Here is a 16,251-nt window from a genome sequence, read left to right as displayed (position 1 = left end):
TATTCTCTAGAAGTTTCCCTTGAAATTTGATCTTCCACTCTGCAAATCTTTTGCAAATTGTTCAAACGATTTACAAAAGATCGAACGATAAACTATGTTGTTTCAATCTGTGATTGAGAGCTTTCAGTTATAGTGGGCAGATAGTGGTTCATAGTTTGATCGTTCAGCGTGAACGATGTGTAAACGATTTGTAAGCAATCAAGTGAAATTGACCTGCATGTTCAGTCGATAGAGGAGACGATCAAACGACCAGCGGGAGCACGCATCGTACATCGTTAGAAACAATTACTGCATGATTTGCAAATGATTTTTAAACGATGGAACGATATCGTTCAATCACCTGCTAAAATAGTCTAGTGGATGCCCCCCATTACCTGTCTATCTTCCGAGTACAGGCCAGGGAGTGCAGCTACACGAGCAGTGTCTTGCCTGGTCTGCCTTCAGGGTGCAGTCTGTGTGTGTTGGGGCCGCATAAGTTTTGACACCGGGGGAGCCTCAACGCTGGGGCTTGCTTCATGCCTGGCGCAGTTTTCAACTGGTGCCACTGTATCAAGGAAAAGTGCCAAAGGGCTAGCTCCACCTTTTTATAGCCCTCCCTACAGTCGGGCCAGGGAAGACATCAATGTAACCAGAAGCAAAAGGGATTGGCAGCAGCGGAGCGCTTCCCAGGGGACCCACCCATTCTGCAAAAGTGAGTCCCCGGTCTTCATTTGCGGGTAAAATACACACTATAGTGTATTTTGCAATCACTGGCTTTTGAAAATATTGTACTTTTGCAGGAGGTAATCTCACTTATCCATTTCTTGTTTGTAAGAACAGAAAATACTGCAGTTTTATGCAGATACCTGTAAATGTAGAATGGGCAGACATCTCCCATTAACAAATGAGAAATTTGTTTTTAACCCCAGGCAAAAGTGTGGCTAGATAGACAACAGCTGTTTCCATTGTCTCTAAATGCGATCCTAATTTGGAACCCAAATATTGTTCTTGCTAGCCAATTTTAGCTGGATACAGCGCTCTGCCCTTTTTATAAATGGAGGAATGTACTCTGCCCTTTTCCAGAGCACCAGACAAGAGCTGTTTGGGTACAGTGGAGGTTTGAGCAGCACCACTTACTCCACTCTGGGGAAAGGCAGGGTTGATAGGCTTGGATGCCTCTACCCTCTTCCCATGTTGCTCAGCTCCACAGTTAACAGCAGAACACAACACATCTCCACAGCCTCTGTCTGCTGGTCTGAGGTACACACATGCCCCAGGATGTGTGGTCGAATGATGATCCTTGTTTGAGATTGTAGATTTCATATATCAGAAGGAAAAATGCTCTTCAGGATCTAGCATCTCTCAGCCACTTATAGAATTGCACTTACTTCAAAAAATTTGCTTAGTGAAAGTTAATGAGATTTAGTGCTGATAACTTAATTTCCTTTCTGGAGCGTCTTGAGAATTCACCAATAAATGTACTCCCTCATGGTGTCCTTTGATGCTAGCACTGTCAGCTCCACTCAGATTGATTCAGCTTGATTAGATTTTAAATAAACTGTTCCACAAGGATCAATTCCTCTTCTATGTTCTTTCTTTTCAACATAACTCAATTCTGTAAGGGCTGAGGGATACAAGATCCTGAAGAGCTTATTTTCCCTCCGATATGAAATATACGGTCTCAAACAAAGATAACCGTATAAAGAAACATAGAATTTGATGGGCCAAGTGGTTCTCATCTGCCATCTAGTCTGCCCTTTTTTAACTTTTGGTAAGCTCAGCCCTATGTGATCCTCAGTACTTTGTAAGGATATTCTTGTGCCTTTCCCAAGCATGTTTAAATTGTTCTACTGTCTTAAGGGGGGTATCCACTTAGCGATTTTACCAAGCGATTGCACGACAACGATGTAGGTATTGTGCAATCTCTTGCAAATCGCGCATGCATTGTGTACGTTTTGGTCGGAAACAACCAGCGATGCACATGCCCGCTGGTGGTTTCCGACATCCATAATCGCCCGTACATGCTGGTCAACCTGACGATCCCGTCAGATTCAGCATGTGCGGGGACGTTCAGTCTAGGCACATCACTAGACATGGAAACGACAGCACGATTTACAATGACGTAATCGTGCGGTTTCCACATCCACTAGTGGATATGCGGCTTTAGCCTCTACCACCGCTGATGGGAGGCTATTCCACTTCTCTACTACCCTTTCTGGGAAGTAATTTTTCCTCAAATTTCCTTTGAATCTACCTCCCTCCAGTTTCAGTGCATGTCCTCGTGTTTTAGTACTTCTCTTCTTTTGAAGAATGTCTCCCTCCTGCACTTTCAATATACAATAGAATCTTCTTTAGGGATGACTACAATCTAATGAAAAGTAGTTCTAATGTGACTGAAAAATTACATTTAAAAGCAGCCATTACAAAATGCTATTGGTCTAACCTGAAAGTTGTGTTTGCAAATGCTTTATTTGGAATTCACTATGTACAGTATAGGCCTTAAACTACATTGATTGTGGTATTTGTATTTTATAAGGCGTTTTTTTTTTTTTTTTTTATAGTTTAGTTAAGCTAGGCAGCTTTTGAAAATAAGAGCGCTGCTAAATAATCCGTACTTAAACTTAATTTTGTCTGCTGTCATATCTCCATACATACAGGGCAGGTTCTACCGTTACACATGGTACGCAGCTGAGTAGGGTGCCATATAGTGGAGGGCGCCTCAGCTGCGTACCATGCGGGCCGCAGGCAGACTGTCTCTGTGACAAAGCTGCACCGCGTGTGTAGCGCTGACCGGACGGAATTCAGTCAGTACTGCACAGTGCCAAACACACAGCTGCCGGCAGCTGTGTGTTTGTTGCAATTAGCAGCCAATGAGAGTCTGTCAGACTCATCGGCTGCTGCGCCCACTGCAGGAGCCATCTTCCAGCTCCCGCAGTGGGTAATGGGAGAGACGTCATGACGTCTCTCCCATAATGCAAAGTGGCCCGGGAGGACGGCGGGAGCAGGAGCGGAGTTTCAGGTAAGTGGGGTTTTTTTTATCTGTATTAAGTCTCTCTACTGGGGGGGGGGGGCTACTACAAGGGGGGTGGGACTACTACTGGGGCACTACATAGGACTACTACTGGGGCACTATATAAGGGGCTTACTACTGGGGGCACGAGGGGAACCACTACTGAGGGCACAAGGGGCACCAAAAAATACTCGCTTACCAAAAAATTTGGGCTAGAGCCGGCCCTGCATACACACCATGGGCCAAATGTAATAGGGTTAGAGTTTAGAAAATGAGAGAGTTGAGCAGTAATCTCTCACACTATTACATTGGTTGAGTTGTATTTTCAAAATGGGAAAACATCTGGATGATAGCTTAAATCTTAAGTTTTTTTGAGTCTGAAAAACATGTGAGTTTGACTCAATTACATTGGCAGAGTTTAAAAAGTGAGAGAGTTTACGGCTAACGCTCACCCTATTACATTTGGCCCACAGTATTTATTGTGATTTTGCAGAGGATCTACATTGTATGGCTGAAAGTATATCTTGTGTTTCTTAGAACATTGAAAATGTTAATGAAGTCTGAAGGCGAATTGACAATTCATTACACTCAGAAATAGGGTATATTATTAAAATTAATATCGAGTTTAATATTGCTTGTCCTTATGCAAAATCACTCCCAGAAGTATATTTTGGACTACAGCACCTGGTATTCCCTGGGGGTCAACCTACCAGGTACTGACCAGGCCAAATACAGTTTAGCTTCCAAGATCAGACGAGTTTGGGCAATCACGTATTGTATGGCTGTAGTTATATTTAGGGAAAATTGCAAAATTGTCAGGTCAAAGCAATAAATGTAGGACTAGTGTGTTAATAGTGCATTTTTGGTAAATAACAGCTTACAAAAAAAGGAATGCACCTAACCTGAATGTCCACCTACTTTCCCGTTTGATCAGCTCTTGTGTGAGGTCACCTCCCCGAATCCCCAAACTAATTTTTTCCAGTCCAAAGGCTATTAATTCTTTCGGATTGTCATTGTGATGGATATGAAAATGGCGAGCTACCGAAGTTAATTTCTTAAATTTGACCAAATCCGATGGGGCATTTCTAATAGACCCTGTATCCTCCAGAATTCGTAGTTTTCGGTTCCTGGAGGTCATCCCAACATACTTGATTTTGCAACTGCAAGTGAGACAGTAAACAACACATGTAGTATTACAATTTATGAAGTCCCTTATCCGAATTCCAGTTCCGTATTTGTCATAAACAGTCTCGCATTTAGTCATATACCACATGCATAGGAACCTTGTGTTTTACTCTCTCCCCTAGGGAATTTGACATAGTGACTGTGGACAAGATTGTCTCTCAAATTTTTTGCTCTGCGCCACCCCATAGTGGCCTTATCATCCAGAATTTTAGATAAATCCTTGGCTAAATGAAGAACTGGCCAATGTTGTTGAATGATACTCTGAATTGTTCTCCATTCCTTACAGAAATTACCTATAAATCTTATATTATCTTTGTCACTTTTGTCCTTTCTTACAATCACCTTCTGGTTCACATCCCTGAAGATCAATTCATCCCTATGGGCATCTGAGATACTGTTTTGAGCTCTTTTAATACATCTCCTACTATATCCTCTTTCTATCAATCTATTCGTTAATTCAAGGCTCTTAGATCGATATGTATGTATATCTGAACAGTTGCGTTTCAATCGTAAGAATTCTCCTTTTGGGAGATTCTCAACTGTAGGGGGGTATTGTATTTATTCACACACTGTCACAGCAGGACCTCCGTGTCCTTGAACCCGCTTCATTGCGGGGATCTGGATGCAGGAGGCTTATTTTTTTATATACTTACACTGACACAGCAGAACCTTTTGTGTCCTAGGAGCTGTTTATATTGATAATTTATTGAATCATATGGGATCTCTTAATATCTTTTGCTGATCACAGCGTTAATATTACCCATATGTGTGTATATATTCTAGAGATCATCTGTTAATTCTGACTATATTCTTACATGTTCTGTCAACTCTGTCTCTGTTATACTTACATGATCACATGTTAATTGATATTTGTGATGACTGGCTGTGATTTATTATTTTATTCTTTCTTGTGCATCTTATTCCTAAGCTAATTTCCAGTTATACACTTTTCAATCATTTCTCTCACTTTGGAGAGACAATATGTATCACTTATGATCATGCTATCATTTTCTTTTTAACATACCAGTCAATATGTTCTATAAAAACCTTTTTTTCTTCAATTATGTTAATTGACCAATTGATACATGTGCAATAGAACATTCATTAATTGTCTGAGTAGACATCGGTTGTGTCATTTTCATCATATTAATTACAAGCATCAGGTTGTGACAAATGTATGCTTTCATCCAGCTTGCATATACAATACGGTTCTCACTTTGACTGATTATGTTAATACAGCTTACCACATATTAGAGTTCATCATAAGATATTCTGCCGGACCAATTCTATATGCCCTGCATACAACTTCAATATATGTATAAATGTTTATGATTTACTTTCTTATAGAATGATGTGGACTTAGAAAGCACATAATATTATCTGCATATCAAGTCTGGCAATTATTTTTGATTGATCTATGTGGTACAATTAAGGTTTGCTTGTGCATTCCTTTTTTGTAAGCTGTTATTTACCAAAAAATGGACTATTAACACACTAGTCCTACATTTATTGCTTTGACCTGACAATTATGCAATTTTCCCTAAATATAACTACAGCCATACAATACGTGATTGACCAAACTCGTCTGATCTTGGAAAATAAACTGTATTTGGCCTGGTCAGTACCTGGTAGGGTGACCCCCAGGGAATACCAGGTGCTGTAGTTCAAAATAACTTCTGGGAGTGATTTTGCATAAGGACAAGCAATATTAAACTCGATATTAATTTTAATAATATACCCTATTTCTGAGTGTGTAATGAATTGTCAATTTGCCTTCAGACTTCATTATGATTTATGAAGTTTGCTTTTCTAAGATGGATTTATACCATCTGAATGTTTGAACTATAACGATATGGTACATGATTAATATTTACTGGTTGAAATAAAAGTTATGTCTTAATTTAATTACTATTAATTATAAAGAGTGCCCCAGACAATAGCCATACTTTGTTGTTTGATACATATATTTGGCTTTGGTTGCACCACCAACAACTATTGATGACATAATTATCTGTGATGGCTTTATGGTTGGTTCATTATTAATTAATTCCTAATAGTTCTGTGCAGAATCCCCTCTCTCTTTTTCTACAACATTGAAAATGTTACAGAAGCTCCTTTTTCAAACGTCCATAGCACACTCATTAATGTATTCAAATGTATTTTGTTTTTGAATATAGATTTAAAAGGGTTTAAACAATCTGTAGTGGCTCTATGTACACATTTAAATGCATTATGGTAACTGTACATTTCAGCTTTATCAATGTCCCTTCAAAAAAAGAAGCCATTCCCCAGTGTTCAGCACACTACCAAAAACTCCTAGGGCTAGTAGATCTACCCCCTAGAGTGAACACTACTTAACTAGACAGCAAGTAACCTGGACAGTCTACCATACATATTATCGTCCTTAGAAGCATGGGATATTTCATACTTACCGACATTCTGGCAGCCCCCTTCTCGAGGGGGCTGCCAGGTTGGTGCAGCAGGGAGGGTGGGGGCAGATTCGTTTCCAGACTGGTGAACTGAGCAGTATGCTGAAAGACTGACATTTTGAGTCTAGGCTAAAAGCTTACTTTCCTGGTAGATTTAAGTCTCCAGTAGAAGTAGATAACCAGTTGCTAAGAAGACGGACTGGCTGAGAGACTGTTTGTTTAATCCTATGCTAATAGTGGTATCCAGGATTGCACCACAAATGTGATTAAGAGTTTGAAGGCAACCTTATTTCAAGCCCAACTGGGATTAACACATACACCATTGCAAAACCCCGAAGGAAGTCATTTATGATAAAACGCGCTTTTAGTACAGTTTTTAATAAAACTGTACTAAAAAGGAAAGAAGGTTATTAGTTGTATTTGGGTGAACTCAGGTTGAAAAGGTCTCATAGTAGGCCTGATAGGAGGAACATAAAAATTCACCCTCATCACCTCACAGCAGTCAATGTAATAGGGACAATTATACTATACAAAAGGGGGAATTGGATCCCATATAGGTTTGTACAATTCAGCATAGGCGCTTCCCAAAAAAAAAAAAAACAACATCATGCAATAATATACACACACACACACTCTTTTTCCTCTAGAAGTTTATGACCAATTTTAGGAAAAGTATATGGTAATAAATTTCAGAGGTAGGATGGGTATTTTCAGGAGCTTATATCTCCAAGCACAAGATGGAACTGTTGTTCTAAAACAAAGTTTCACACTTGGGAAAATATCAAAGACCTCCTTTAATGATGGAGTAAGTGAATGCATTGTAAGGTTGCACATTTGCAGGAAATGTTGCCATCACCATGCAGGTCATTGACGGATCCATAGAAAGAATTTAAAAAAAACAAAAAAACAAAAAAAACATCTATATATTCTTCTAGTGCTGTCACAGCATCGTCAGGTTGACCAGCATGTTCGAGCGATGATGGATGTCAATAGGCAACCAGCAGGCGCATGGTTGGTAGTTTTCGACATATATATGGCAGATTTGCGAACGATTAACAAGCGATTTAACGATGTCATTATCGTTCAATCGGCCTGTTCAATCGCTAACTGGATACGTACCTTAAGCACTACCTCAATTTGCATCTTAGAGAAGGTTTATGAAGGTAAACATGACTTCTACACCTAAAATAGCCCAACCATATACAACTATAGGAATATTAATTGGAAATCATTGCTAAGCACTCATGTTAAGTGTTAGGTCTGAAATTGCCTCATTGCAGTTTTTACCATTCAGCAATGATGCCGATATAAAACAAAAAAAAACAGAAAGCTTGGTGCCATTTGCTGTAGGAAGACTCCATTGGAAGAAGGCCAGAGAGTAGCTGGTATTCAGCAATAAAAGTGACAACTACAACATGCAACAGATGTGACCCAATTTTTTCAATGTGACCTGTTTTCATCAATGTATCCACAACACAGAACAAAGTCACCAGGAAGGGTTAAAGCAGGTAAGCGAATAAGGTGTTCTTTCTAGGGGGATCAAATCCCGACAGCGGAAGCCCGGCAGTGAAGATCCTGACAGGTAAGTATTTCTGTCTAAATACTACCCCAACCCCCCCTTTAACCCTCCCTTAGGGGTGCCTAACCCTAACCTCCCCCTTCCCTGCAGCCTAACCTCAAATCTCCCAGGGGGGTGCCTAGCCCTAACCTCCCCCCAGGGGTGCATAACCCCAACTCCTCCTTCCCCTAGCCTAAGCCCCCCCCGGAGTCCCTAACCTAACCACCCCGCCCCCCCCCCAAAGTCCCTAACCTAACCCACCCCCGCCCCGTGGCTGTCCGCCCGGCTTACCTTTGATCGATAAGCCAGGTGTCAGGCTCCCAGCGTAGGTCTAATGACAGGTGTTGGGGTTTCGACGCCTGTCATTAGACACTTGCCGGGATGCCGATGGTTGGCATTTAGACCATCGGCATCCCAACTGCATGCCCTTTCTAGGTGCAGGCTCATTAATGACAGCATATAGTATAATATGGACAGGCGTGCATGCATAGTACAGGACGGGCAGGTGGATGGATGTACATAGGGTCTGATTCAAAGATGAACTTCAAAAATACTGTAAATATTGAAGCTGCCAGAAGATGTATTGAGACACCCACCTGTGACTTTGCAAATCCAAAACATCTGTGTACAAAGATGCATCATTGGTAGCAGATCATTTGATTATCGCAGTTCTGAGTGAGTGTATGGTCCTGCAGTATGACTGTGGGAATTGAGATGCCAGAGCCATAATTCTGGTGTACAGGATTGCAGACACAGGATGCGCCCCCCCCAGCCAGTTAACACTCCTGCGTTCTTTGCTGCCACTCCCTGTTACCTCCCCCAAATGCTCCCTGACTATCAATCACACTGCGAATAAAAAGGAATTGCAAGCGACTATGGTAATGTACCTTGACACATGCAAATTATACACATGGGCGGTTTAGTTAAAATTGCCCAACTTCACAAACATGGGAATAGTGAACTCTGAATCAGACGCATGGTACATTAAAGGACGGTCGTGTATAGATGCATATTACATACATAGTACTGTACATAGGGCTTTAGCAATGCTGCGTGGCTTCTACAGGTAACGAATGATAGACTATACTACTATAGCAGTGGTGGTTCTCAAACTCTGTCCTCAGGACCCCACACGGGTCACGTTATGCAGGTCACCCAGCAGGTGCACAGGTGTAATCATTACTCACTGACAATTTTAAATATCCACAAGTGAAGCTAATTATTTCACTTGTGATTTGACCTGAAAAACATGCACTGTTTGGGAACCAGCGCCATACAGATGAATGCAGCACGCTCAGCAATAGAACATAAGGAGGCAGCATAATACATACATAGCTAGTGCAGGACAGGGCAATGACTTACAGCTACAACACCAGTGAGCAGCCAGAAGTAACACGCTTACCACAGAAGCACTAACCGCATCTACCCCGTCCCCCCCGGGCTGGGACTCTGCTCCTATCCACAGCACATCAAGCTACTGTATACATGTCACAGCAGCACTCAAGTGTTAAGGAGCCGCTCTCGTAGTGCTCAGCAACAGGCTGCCTTACACCCTGCATAATGCACTCTGCCACAGCCGGCTGGGAGCATGATGGACTGATGGCTGCCTTACCTGCCTCTGTGGACGAGTGGCTGCAGCCCATGCTGACCGGAGGAGGACGTAGGATGCCACCACCATGAGACAGCAGCACAGACCACCAGCGCCCAGAGACGCTGCCCGGGTAAGGTGCTGGGCAACAGCGGGAGGGGCGTGGATGACTGACAGAACAGCGGGGTGGAGCAGGTAGCGGGAGCAGAACACACAAATACCACTTGCACAGGCACAACACAGCCAGCGTCCAATCACAGACCGATCTCCGTTCGCTACTGCTTTACTATTGGTTCAACTCCACAGGCGGGTGTTTAGAAGTAGGCACGCTGCAGACAGGGGCTACTAACTACTACTACTACCAGCAGTGTACACAGCACGTGGGATACAGTGTGTGAGGTCTGTGACCACTGACCGTACAGCTGACAGCATGCAGCAGCCCTGGCGACGGGCGACTATATCGAGTCCAGGACCATTACCCCATTTACCTTCCGCGGCTGCCGAGCTCCCACAGCCCATGCTGGCTGCCTGCACTGGTGAAGGGAGGAGACAACACGAGTGACCGGAAGATTTAAGGGCGCCGGAGAGGGCGATTAGTACTCCAGTCCAGCATCATACAGACTGAGCCAACCAATGGCAGCTCGGGAAGTCATCGCTGCCTCCTTCCTATTGGCTGCGAGTTGTGTCTTTAGGTCCGCGCAGCTGGGCTCTAGCACTAGGGCCGGATTAAGAGGTCTATTTACTAAATTGTGTTAGGAGAAAGTAAATGGAGATAAGGTACCAGCCAATCAGCTTCTAACTGCCATGTCACAGGCTGTGTTTGAAAAATTGCAGTCAGGAGCTGATTGGCTGGTACCTTATCTCTGTTCACTTTATCTCCTAACACAGTTAAGGCCCCCACAAGCTTTAATTCAGCCCTGGTGCAACTAAACTGTGGCCCCATCAATAACATTTCCACGGCCTCACACAGAGACTACTATGAACCACGGTTGCCGACTTTCTGGCTGCCCTGTCCGGAACTGGGCAGCCAGGTCGGCAAATCAAGGGGGCGTGGCTGACATTTGTGGGCGGGGTGAGGCCACTCAATCACTTCATTTTGGCCCCGCCCCTGCTACACAAGGGGGGGTATTAAATTACAGGCGAAATCATCCGTTTTCGCTGTCGTAGGCGAAATCGGCCGCTATCGCGGCCGTGAACAGCTGATCTTGCGGCCAATTTCGCCAACGACAGCAAAAAACGGCCGTTTTTTGCCTGAAACAGTTTTCTCCAGCCTAGGGCAGGCGAAAAAATTAGCAAAATCCCTATTTTTGGGTAAAAACGTGGGGATTTCTTTCAGAACACTTTGGACAACCCCCCTAATGATACTTTAGTGAAAAAAAAAGCGTAAGTTGCGCACTTTGACGAAAAACGACCGCTGAAATTTCGGTCAAATTTTTTTTTACCACGAAAAATGCGTTTAACGTATTGGGGCTGATATTTCAGAGGGCCATAAGGATGAGCCAATTTTAAACATTGCACGTGGCTGGTGCAGGCTGTTTTTTATAACCGCTAAAAAAACGCCTGCGCCAGCCACATGCGATGTTTAGAACACTTGACGCATACTTATGGCACTCCGAAATACCAGCCCCAATACGTTAAACGGATTTTTCACAGAAATTTTTTTAATTTTGACCAAAATTTCAGCGGTCATTTTTTGCCAAAGTGCGCAACTTACGATTTTTTTTCCACTAAAGTATCATTAGGGGGGCTGTCCAAAGGGTTCTGAAAGAAATCCCCAAATTTTTAGCCAGAAATAGGGATTTTTCATTTTTTTTCACCTTATCTGGGATGGAGAAAACTTTTCTCCAGTGTTTTGTCTCCAATTGCGTTTTCGCCTTTTTTTTTTACAAAAATATAACAGTTTGGCGAAAAACGTCTGTTTTCGCCGGTGATTGAATACGGACCAATGTCGGGATTACCGGCATTGTGAAGCAGGGGGTGAGGCCAAAATGATGCGATTCAGCAAGGATCGTGTCACCACCCCCGTGCTGTGGGGGATTCTCTTACAACTGGGGGGGGGCTGCCTTTCTTGGGGGCCAGGATCTGCACCCGATTTTCGGGAAGCTCCCGGCCCAATTGGGAGGGTATGCAAATATGCTATGAACCCATACCTTGACCCTGGACTCTCCACTGACCAGCAAGGTCGCAGCATACTGCATCATGTTAATACATACGGCTCTGTGTGTTTATTCCAAGATGCCCTGAGTGCCACCGTGCTGCTGTTATATTATTTTCCTTAACCATCCAGGTTTAGGTAATTGGAGGCCACCGGGCGCAATACTTTCAGCAAAGCATAGGGAGTGCCAGCATTGGAACTAGTATTCTATATAGAGCTATAGAGAGATATATAGATTGATAGAGATATAGATATATATGTATACATACAATGAGATTGAGCAGCGACACTGGAAGACTTCAAACTAAAGCAAAACTTTTATACCTTAATGTTCCCTGGGACTGTCCGCGTCTGCACGCTTCTGGACGTCCACCTATAATGACGTGTATGCACCTGGCGCTCACAAGTCACCATGGTGATAAGATGCTGCCAGGGCTCACAGTACATCCAGGACTGCGGAATAAAAGTGAATATTATAAGCACCATTACCATTAGGTACAAATTAATAAAATACAGTTCAAAGCATATAGAAGCGGAGAACATATTTAGCCACCTACTAATACATCAGGAAATGGGGGATTAGCATAACTACATCCACATTATAGAAACCGCATGCCAAAAGGTGGACACCCAGCAGCGGGCGGCCCCGGGGGCTGCGGTGAGCACTATCGGGTGTTGCTTTTTAAAGGTAAGAACTTATGTAACGTATTTGTCTGTTACCTTGATAAAAGGACTTTATAGCCCTCAAATGTTGGAATATTAAGGAATAAAAGTTTTGCTTTAGTTTCAACTCTTCCAGGGCCGCTGCTCAAACACACGTTATACCTACTAATACGGAGGGTACGGCAGCAGCACTGCACAGTAACTGGAGTGCCGGACCAGTCGGGCTACTTATATATGTATACGTATGTAGAGATAGATAGAGAAGGAGGAAGGGACAGGGAGGGAGGACAGAGAAGGGGAGGGAGGGACTGGGAGAAAGAGAGGAGGAAAAGGAAGTGAGGGAGAGGGAGGGACAGGGAGTGTGAGATAGAGGGAGAACGGAGGGAGGGAGACAAGAGAAGAGGAGAGAGAGACAGAGGGAGAAGGGGACAAAGGGAGAGAAAAGAGGGGGAGAAGGAGGAAGACAGAGGGAGAGAGAGCAATCGTGCACACTACCTGTTGCAGCAACATCTGATGGGGCGGGCACTTTACGGAATTAGGCCTCGCACCCTTCCTATACATCCATGAATCACGGCAATATGTCAGCAAGGGTGCAGGGCTTCCATAGTCGGGCACGGACGGTCAGTCAATGTGTGCCTTTGCTTTGTGATGCTGCCGGGAGAGTTCAGAGTGGCCAGGTACCAGACAATGTTTGCAGCAGTGTGGGGGCCCATGGGCGACTTCCCAGCCTATAATCCGGCCTTGTCTAGGACTAACGTCTGTGTATTGGGAGCATTTATTATTAACCTGTTCTGGGTGGCATATCATGCACAGCAATGACACACAGCACTAATAATGAAGTGTGTTATATGAATTCCTGAGTAAAGCATGTGTCTCTTATCCAAATTGAAACTAATACTTTACAAAGACAAACGAAGGGGGACGGACCAGAGTCTCGAATCATGACCACAATAAAGGCCCCATATATCTATGATGGCAATCCCCCATTCTGCCAACAGTGGGGTCAGGGAATAGATAATATTCAACATGTTGAAAGATCTCGACTCCTCGATTGGATCGGGGAAATATGCCTCATGTTGTTTATAATACGATTTTAACTGTGTGTGTGTATCTGAACGCTCAGTCAGCACATCAGACCAGACAGCAGCTGCCAGCAAGAAGAGACAGGCATCTTATCATGAGGAGGGAGAATGTGTGCTTAGGAAGCTCATCTATCTCCTGGTTTTATTGTGTATGAAGTATTACATGCACTACTCTTCATGCGTTGGTCACGTTTGGTCTAAAATCAAACATTTGGAAATTCCCCTTTAGAAATAATGTGTTTGCCCCCCCTCCCATTCTTCTTCCCCTAGCCAGCTCTCTATTCTGTCTCTTATTTTACCCATTCTCTTGCTTTCTTTCTCTTCATCCACCCCATTTTCATCCCCACCCCGTTTTCTCGCACTCTCCTCTCATTTCCCCCCATCTTTTCCCCTCCTTCCTGCGTTACAGTATATATAACGAAGTTCTTTTCTACTCCCGATGGTCTTCTACAGTGTTTCAGGTAGCAGGGCAGCTTGCTCTTCTCCTGCTGCAGCTTGTTAAGGCTTTTCTTTCTCAATGAAGACGGATGGGCTGGAGGGACGGACACTGGTGCTCCTGCTGCTGGGCTGCATTCCCTGGAAACTTTTGCTGGTCTTGCTGGGGCCAGCACCTTCACGATCTCCTCCTCCAGCAAGTAGGCAGGTGGCATTGAGCGGGTAATGGGCGGCAGCCGGTATATATATATATATATATATATATATATATATTATTCTGATATTCACCTTTTTTTTTTGTCCCCAGTGTGTTTTTAGGCGGAGAATAATTTGCAACCATTTTTGTGGGTATCAGGAACGCAAATACCCACGTTGATTCAAAACTGTGCACGAGGTCCGCTAACATTTTTGCTGGCAAAACCCGCACCCAATTGCATATGCCCCTTATATAAATATCAATATCAACATTTGCATTGGTCCACTATCAGAATAAATTGATGTGTGGTGTATCAGTAAAATATTGTTAAAACCAATAAAGTTCTACCTACGTGGGAGTGATAAAGAGAAAAGAAAAGTGATTGAAAAACAAAAAAGAGGGTGTTTTGGGAACATGATTAATGTATGAAGGATAAATCCTTTCTATGGTTAGGAAGAAAGCGTATTATCTGGAGTTTGCATAAAGTTTATGTTCCAGTATCAGTGTGGTTAATTGTTGTGATAATTCTGCTGTCTCTTAAGCCGGGTACACACAGACAAATATATTGCCCATTCCAGATAGGGGGTGTACAGACGATATGTCTGAACAACATTGTTCACAGATATATTGCATCTGTTCTGCAGCACAGCCGATGCCCATATAGCTTGCGGATATATTGGCACGTCTGGCTGTGTTTATGGGTGACCCGCCAATCGCTCACACACTTGCTGCAGGGACCTGTCGGTGACTGACATCTCAACTGGGTGGGCAAATTTAAATGCCCACCCAATTGTGTTGTAAGTGCAGACGCATTGGCCGAATGTTTGGCAAGTCTTTATGCACTTACCTATCGTTAGATGGGTCAGCCGTCGGCCAGGTGTGTAACCAGCTTTACGTAATAACTATGTTGCAAATAACACTATTTTAGATATAATTTGTCATTTGCATAAACCAGAATAACAATTGTTGTCAAGTATCTTTAATAGGTAATTTAATATTGAATAGTGTCTGAAAAAACTATTGAAGTGTAGAAAATGAATTTGATTAAATTTGACTTATAAAAATATGAAGAATCCTCGGATATAATTCCCAATATTAGTGTCTCTATTCAAATCCGTATTAACATAGTAATGATTCTATCCTATGAGCAAATACAGACTAGGGGGTAAATTTACTAAAGTGACAGTTTTTAGAAGTAGAGATGTTGCCCATAGCAACCAATCAGATTCTAGCTATTATATTCTAGAAGGTGCTAGATAAATGTTAAGTAGAATCTGATTGGTTGCTATGGGCAACATCTCCACTTCTAGAAACCCGCACTTTAGTAAATATACCCCTAGGTGTTTGTATTGTTAACATTTTATGCATAACTGGATAGCATGTTAAGTTCAGCCTATTAAGGGGGAAATCAAAAACTCAAATTATGGCAGAATTTGCTCTGTTTTATGATGAATAAATAGAAAGACAGTCACTGTATGATTATACTGCCCGTGTTAATTGCAAGTGGCTGTGTATACAACCCAGAGAATCAATATTAAGGGTCACATCCACCAATACAAGATACTAACCGAGGATACCTACTCCGCTAGTGTTAAATAATATCCAATAAAAATCTCATGAATGGTAATGAGGCTATTTCAATTAAAGTGGAAATAATAGATAATATCTGTAATGCAGTGGTTCCTAAACCTTTTTGAATCACGGCACCCTAGAGTGTCAGTATTGTTTTCATGGCACCCCTAAGCCAAAAGTTTGTTATTGAGAAATTCGGAAAAAAATATAGTGAATTAGTAAAGTGAAGTAAATGGTGCTTACCGGTCATACTTGGGCTCAGTTATGTGGTGGTGTGCTTCTGTTTGTCCACATATTTACATTACATTACATTGATCATAAATAATTTTATTTGGTGCTGGAGCACCAATCTGAGGCACCCTATCAAGTTTCCAGAGGCACCCCAGGGTGCCATGGCGC

General features: G+C 42.8%; 1 protein-coding gene and 2 pseudogenes across 2 annotated transcripts in view; 1 reads left to right on the top strand and 2 right to left on the bottom strand.

Annotated features, from left to right (window-relative positions):
* The window catches only part of CUNH12orf75 (chromosome unknown C12orf75 homolog), a 54,583-nt gene extending 44,234 nt beyond the window's left edge, over positions 1-10,349 (bottom strand). The window contains exon 1 of one of the 2 annotated variants that reach the window (XM_088453628.1): positions 10,238-10,349. In XM_088453628.1, coding sequence (XP_088309754.1) covers positions 10,238-10,268 — 31 coding nt within the window. In that variant the 5' untranslated portion in view covers positions 10,269-10,349. Of the gene's footprint in view, positions 1-9,773; positions 10,000-10,237 lie in introns of those variants that run through there. The other variant, XM_088453638.1, reaches the window with a different exon arrangement.
* Positions 3,662-3,779, bottom strand: LOC148538311 (5S ribosomal RNA; annotated as a pseudogene).
* Positions 5,723-5,840, top strand: LOC148538310 (5S ribosomal RNA; annotated as a pseudogene).
* Positions 10,350-16,251: the final 5,902 nt, after the last annotated feature.

The sequence above is a fragment of the Taudactylus pleione genome, unplaced genomic scaffold, assembly GCF_031769625.1.
Source record: "Taudactylus pleione unplaced genomic scaffold, aTauple2 ptg000040l, whole genome shotgun sequence".
Classification (NCBI taxonomy): domain Eukaryota; kingdom Metazoa; phylum Chordata; class Amphibia; order Anura; family Myobatrachidae; genus Taudactylus; species Taudactylus pleione.
Note: the sequence above shows the minus strand (reverse complement) of the source record. Positions and strands in the feature narration are given on the sequence as shown.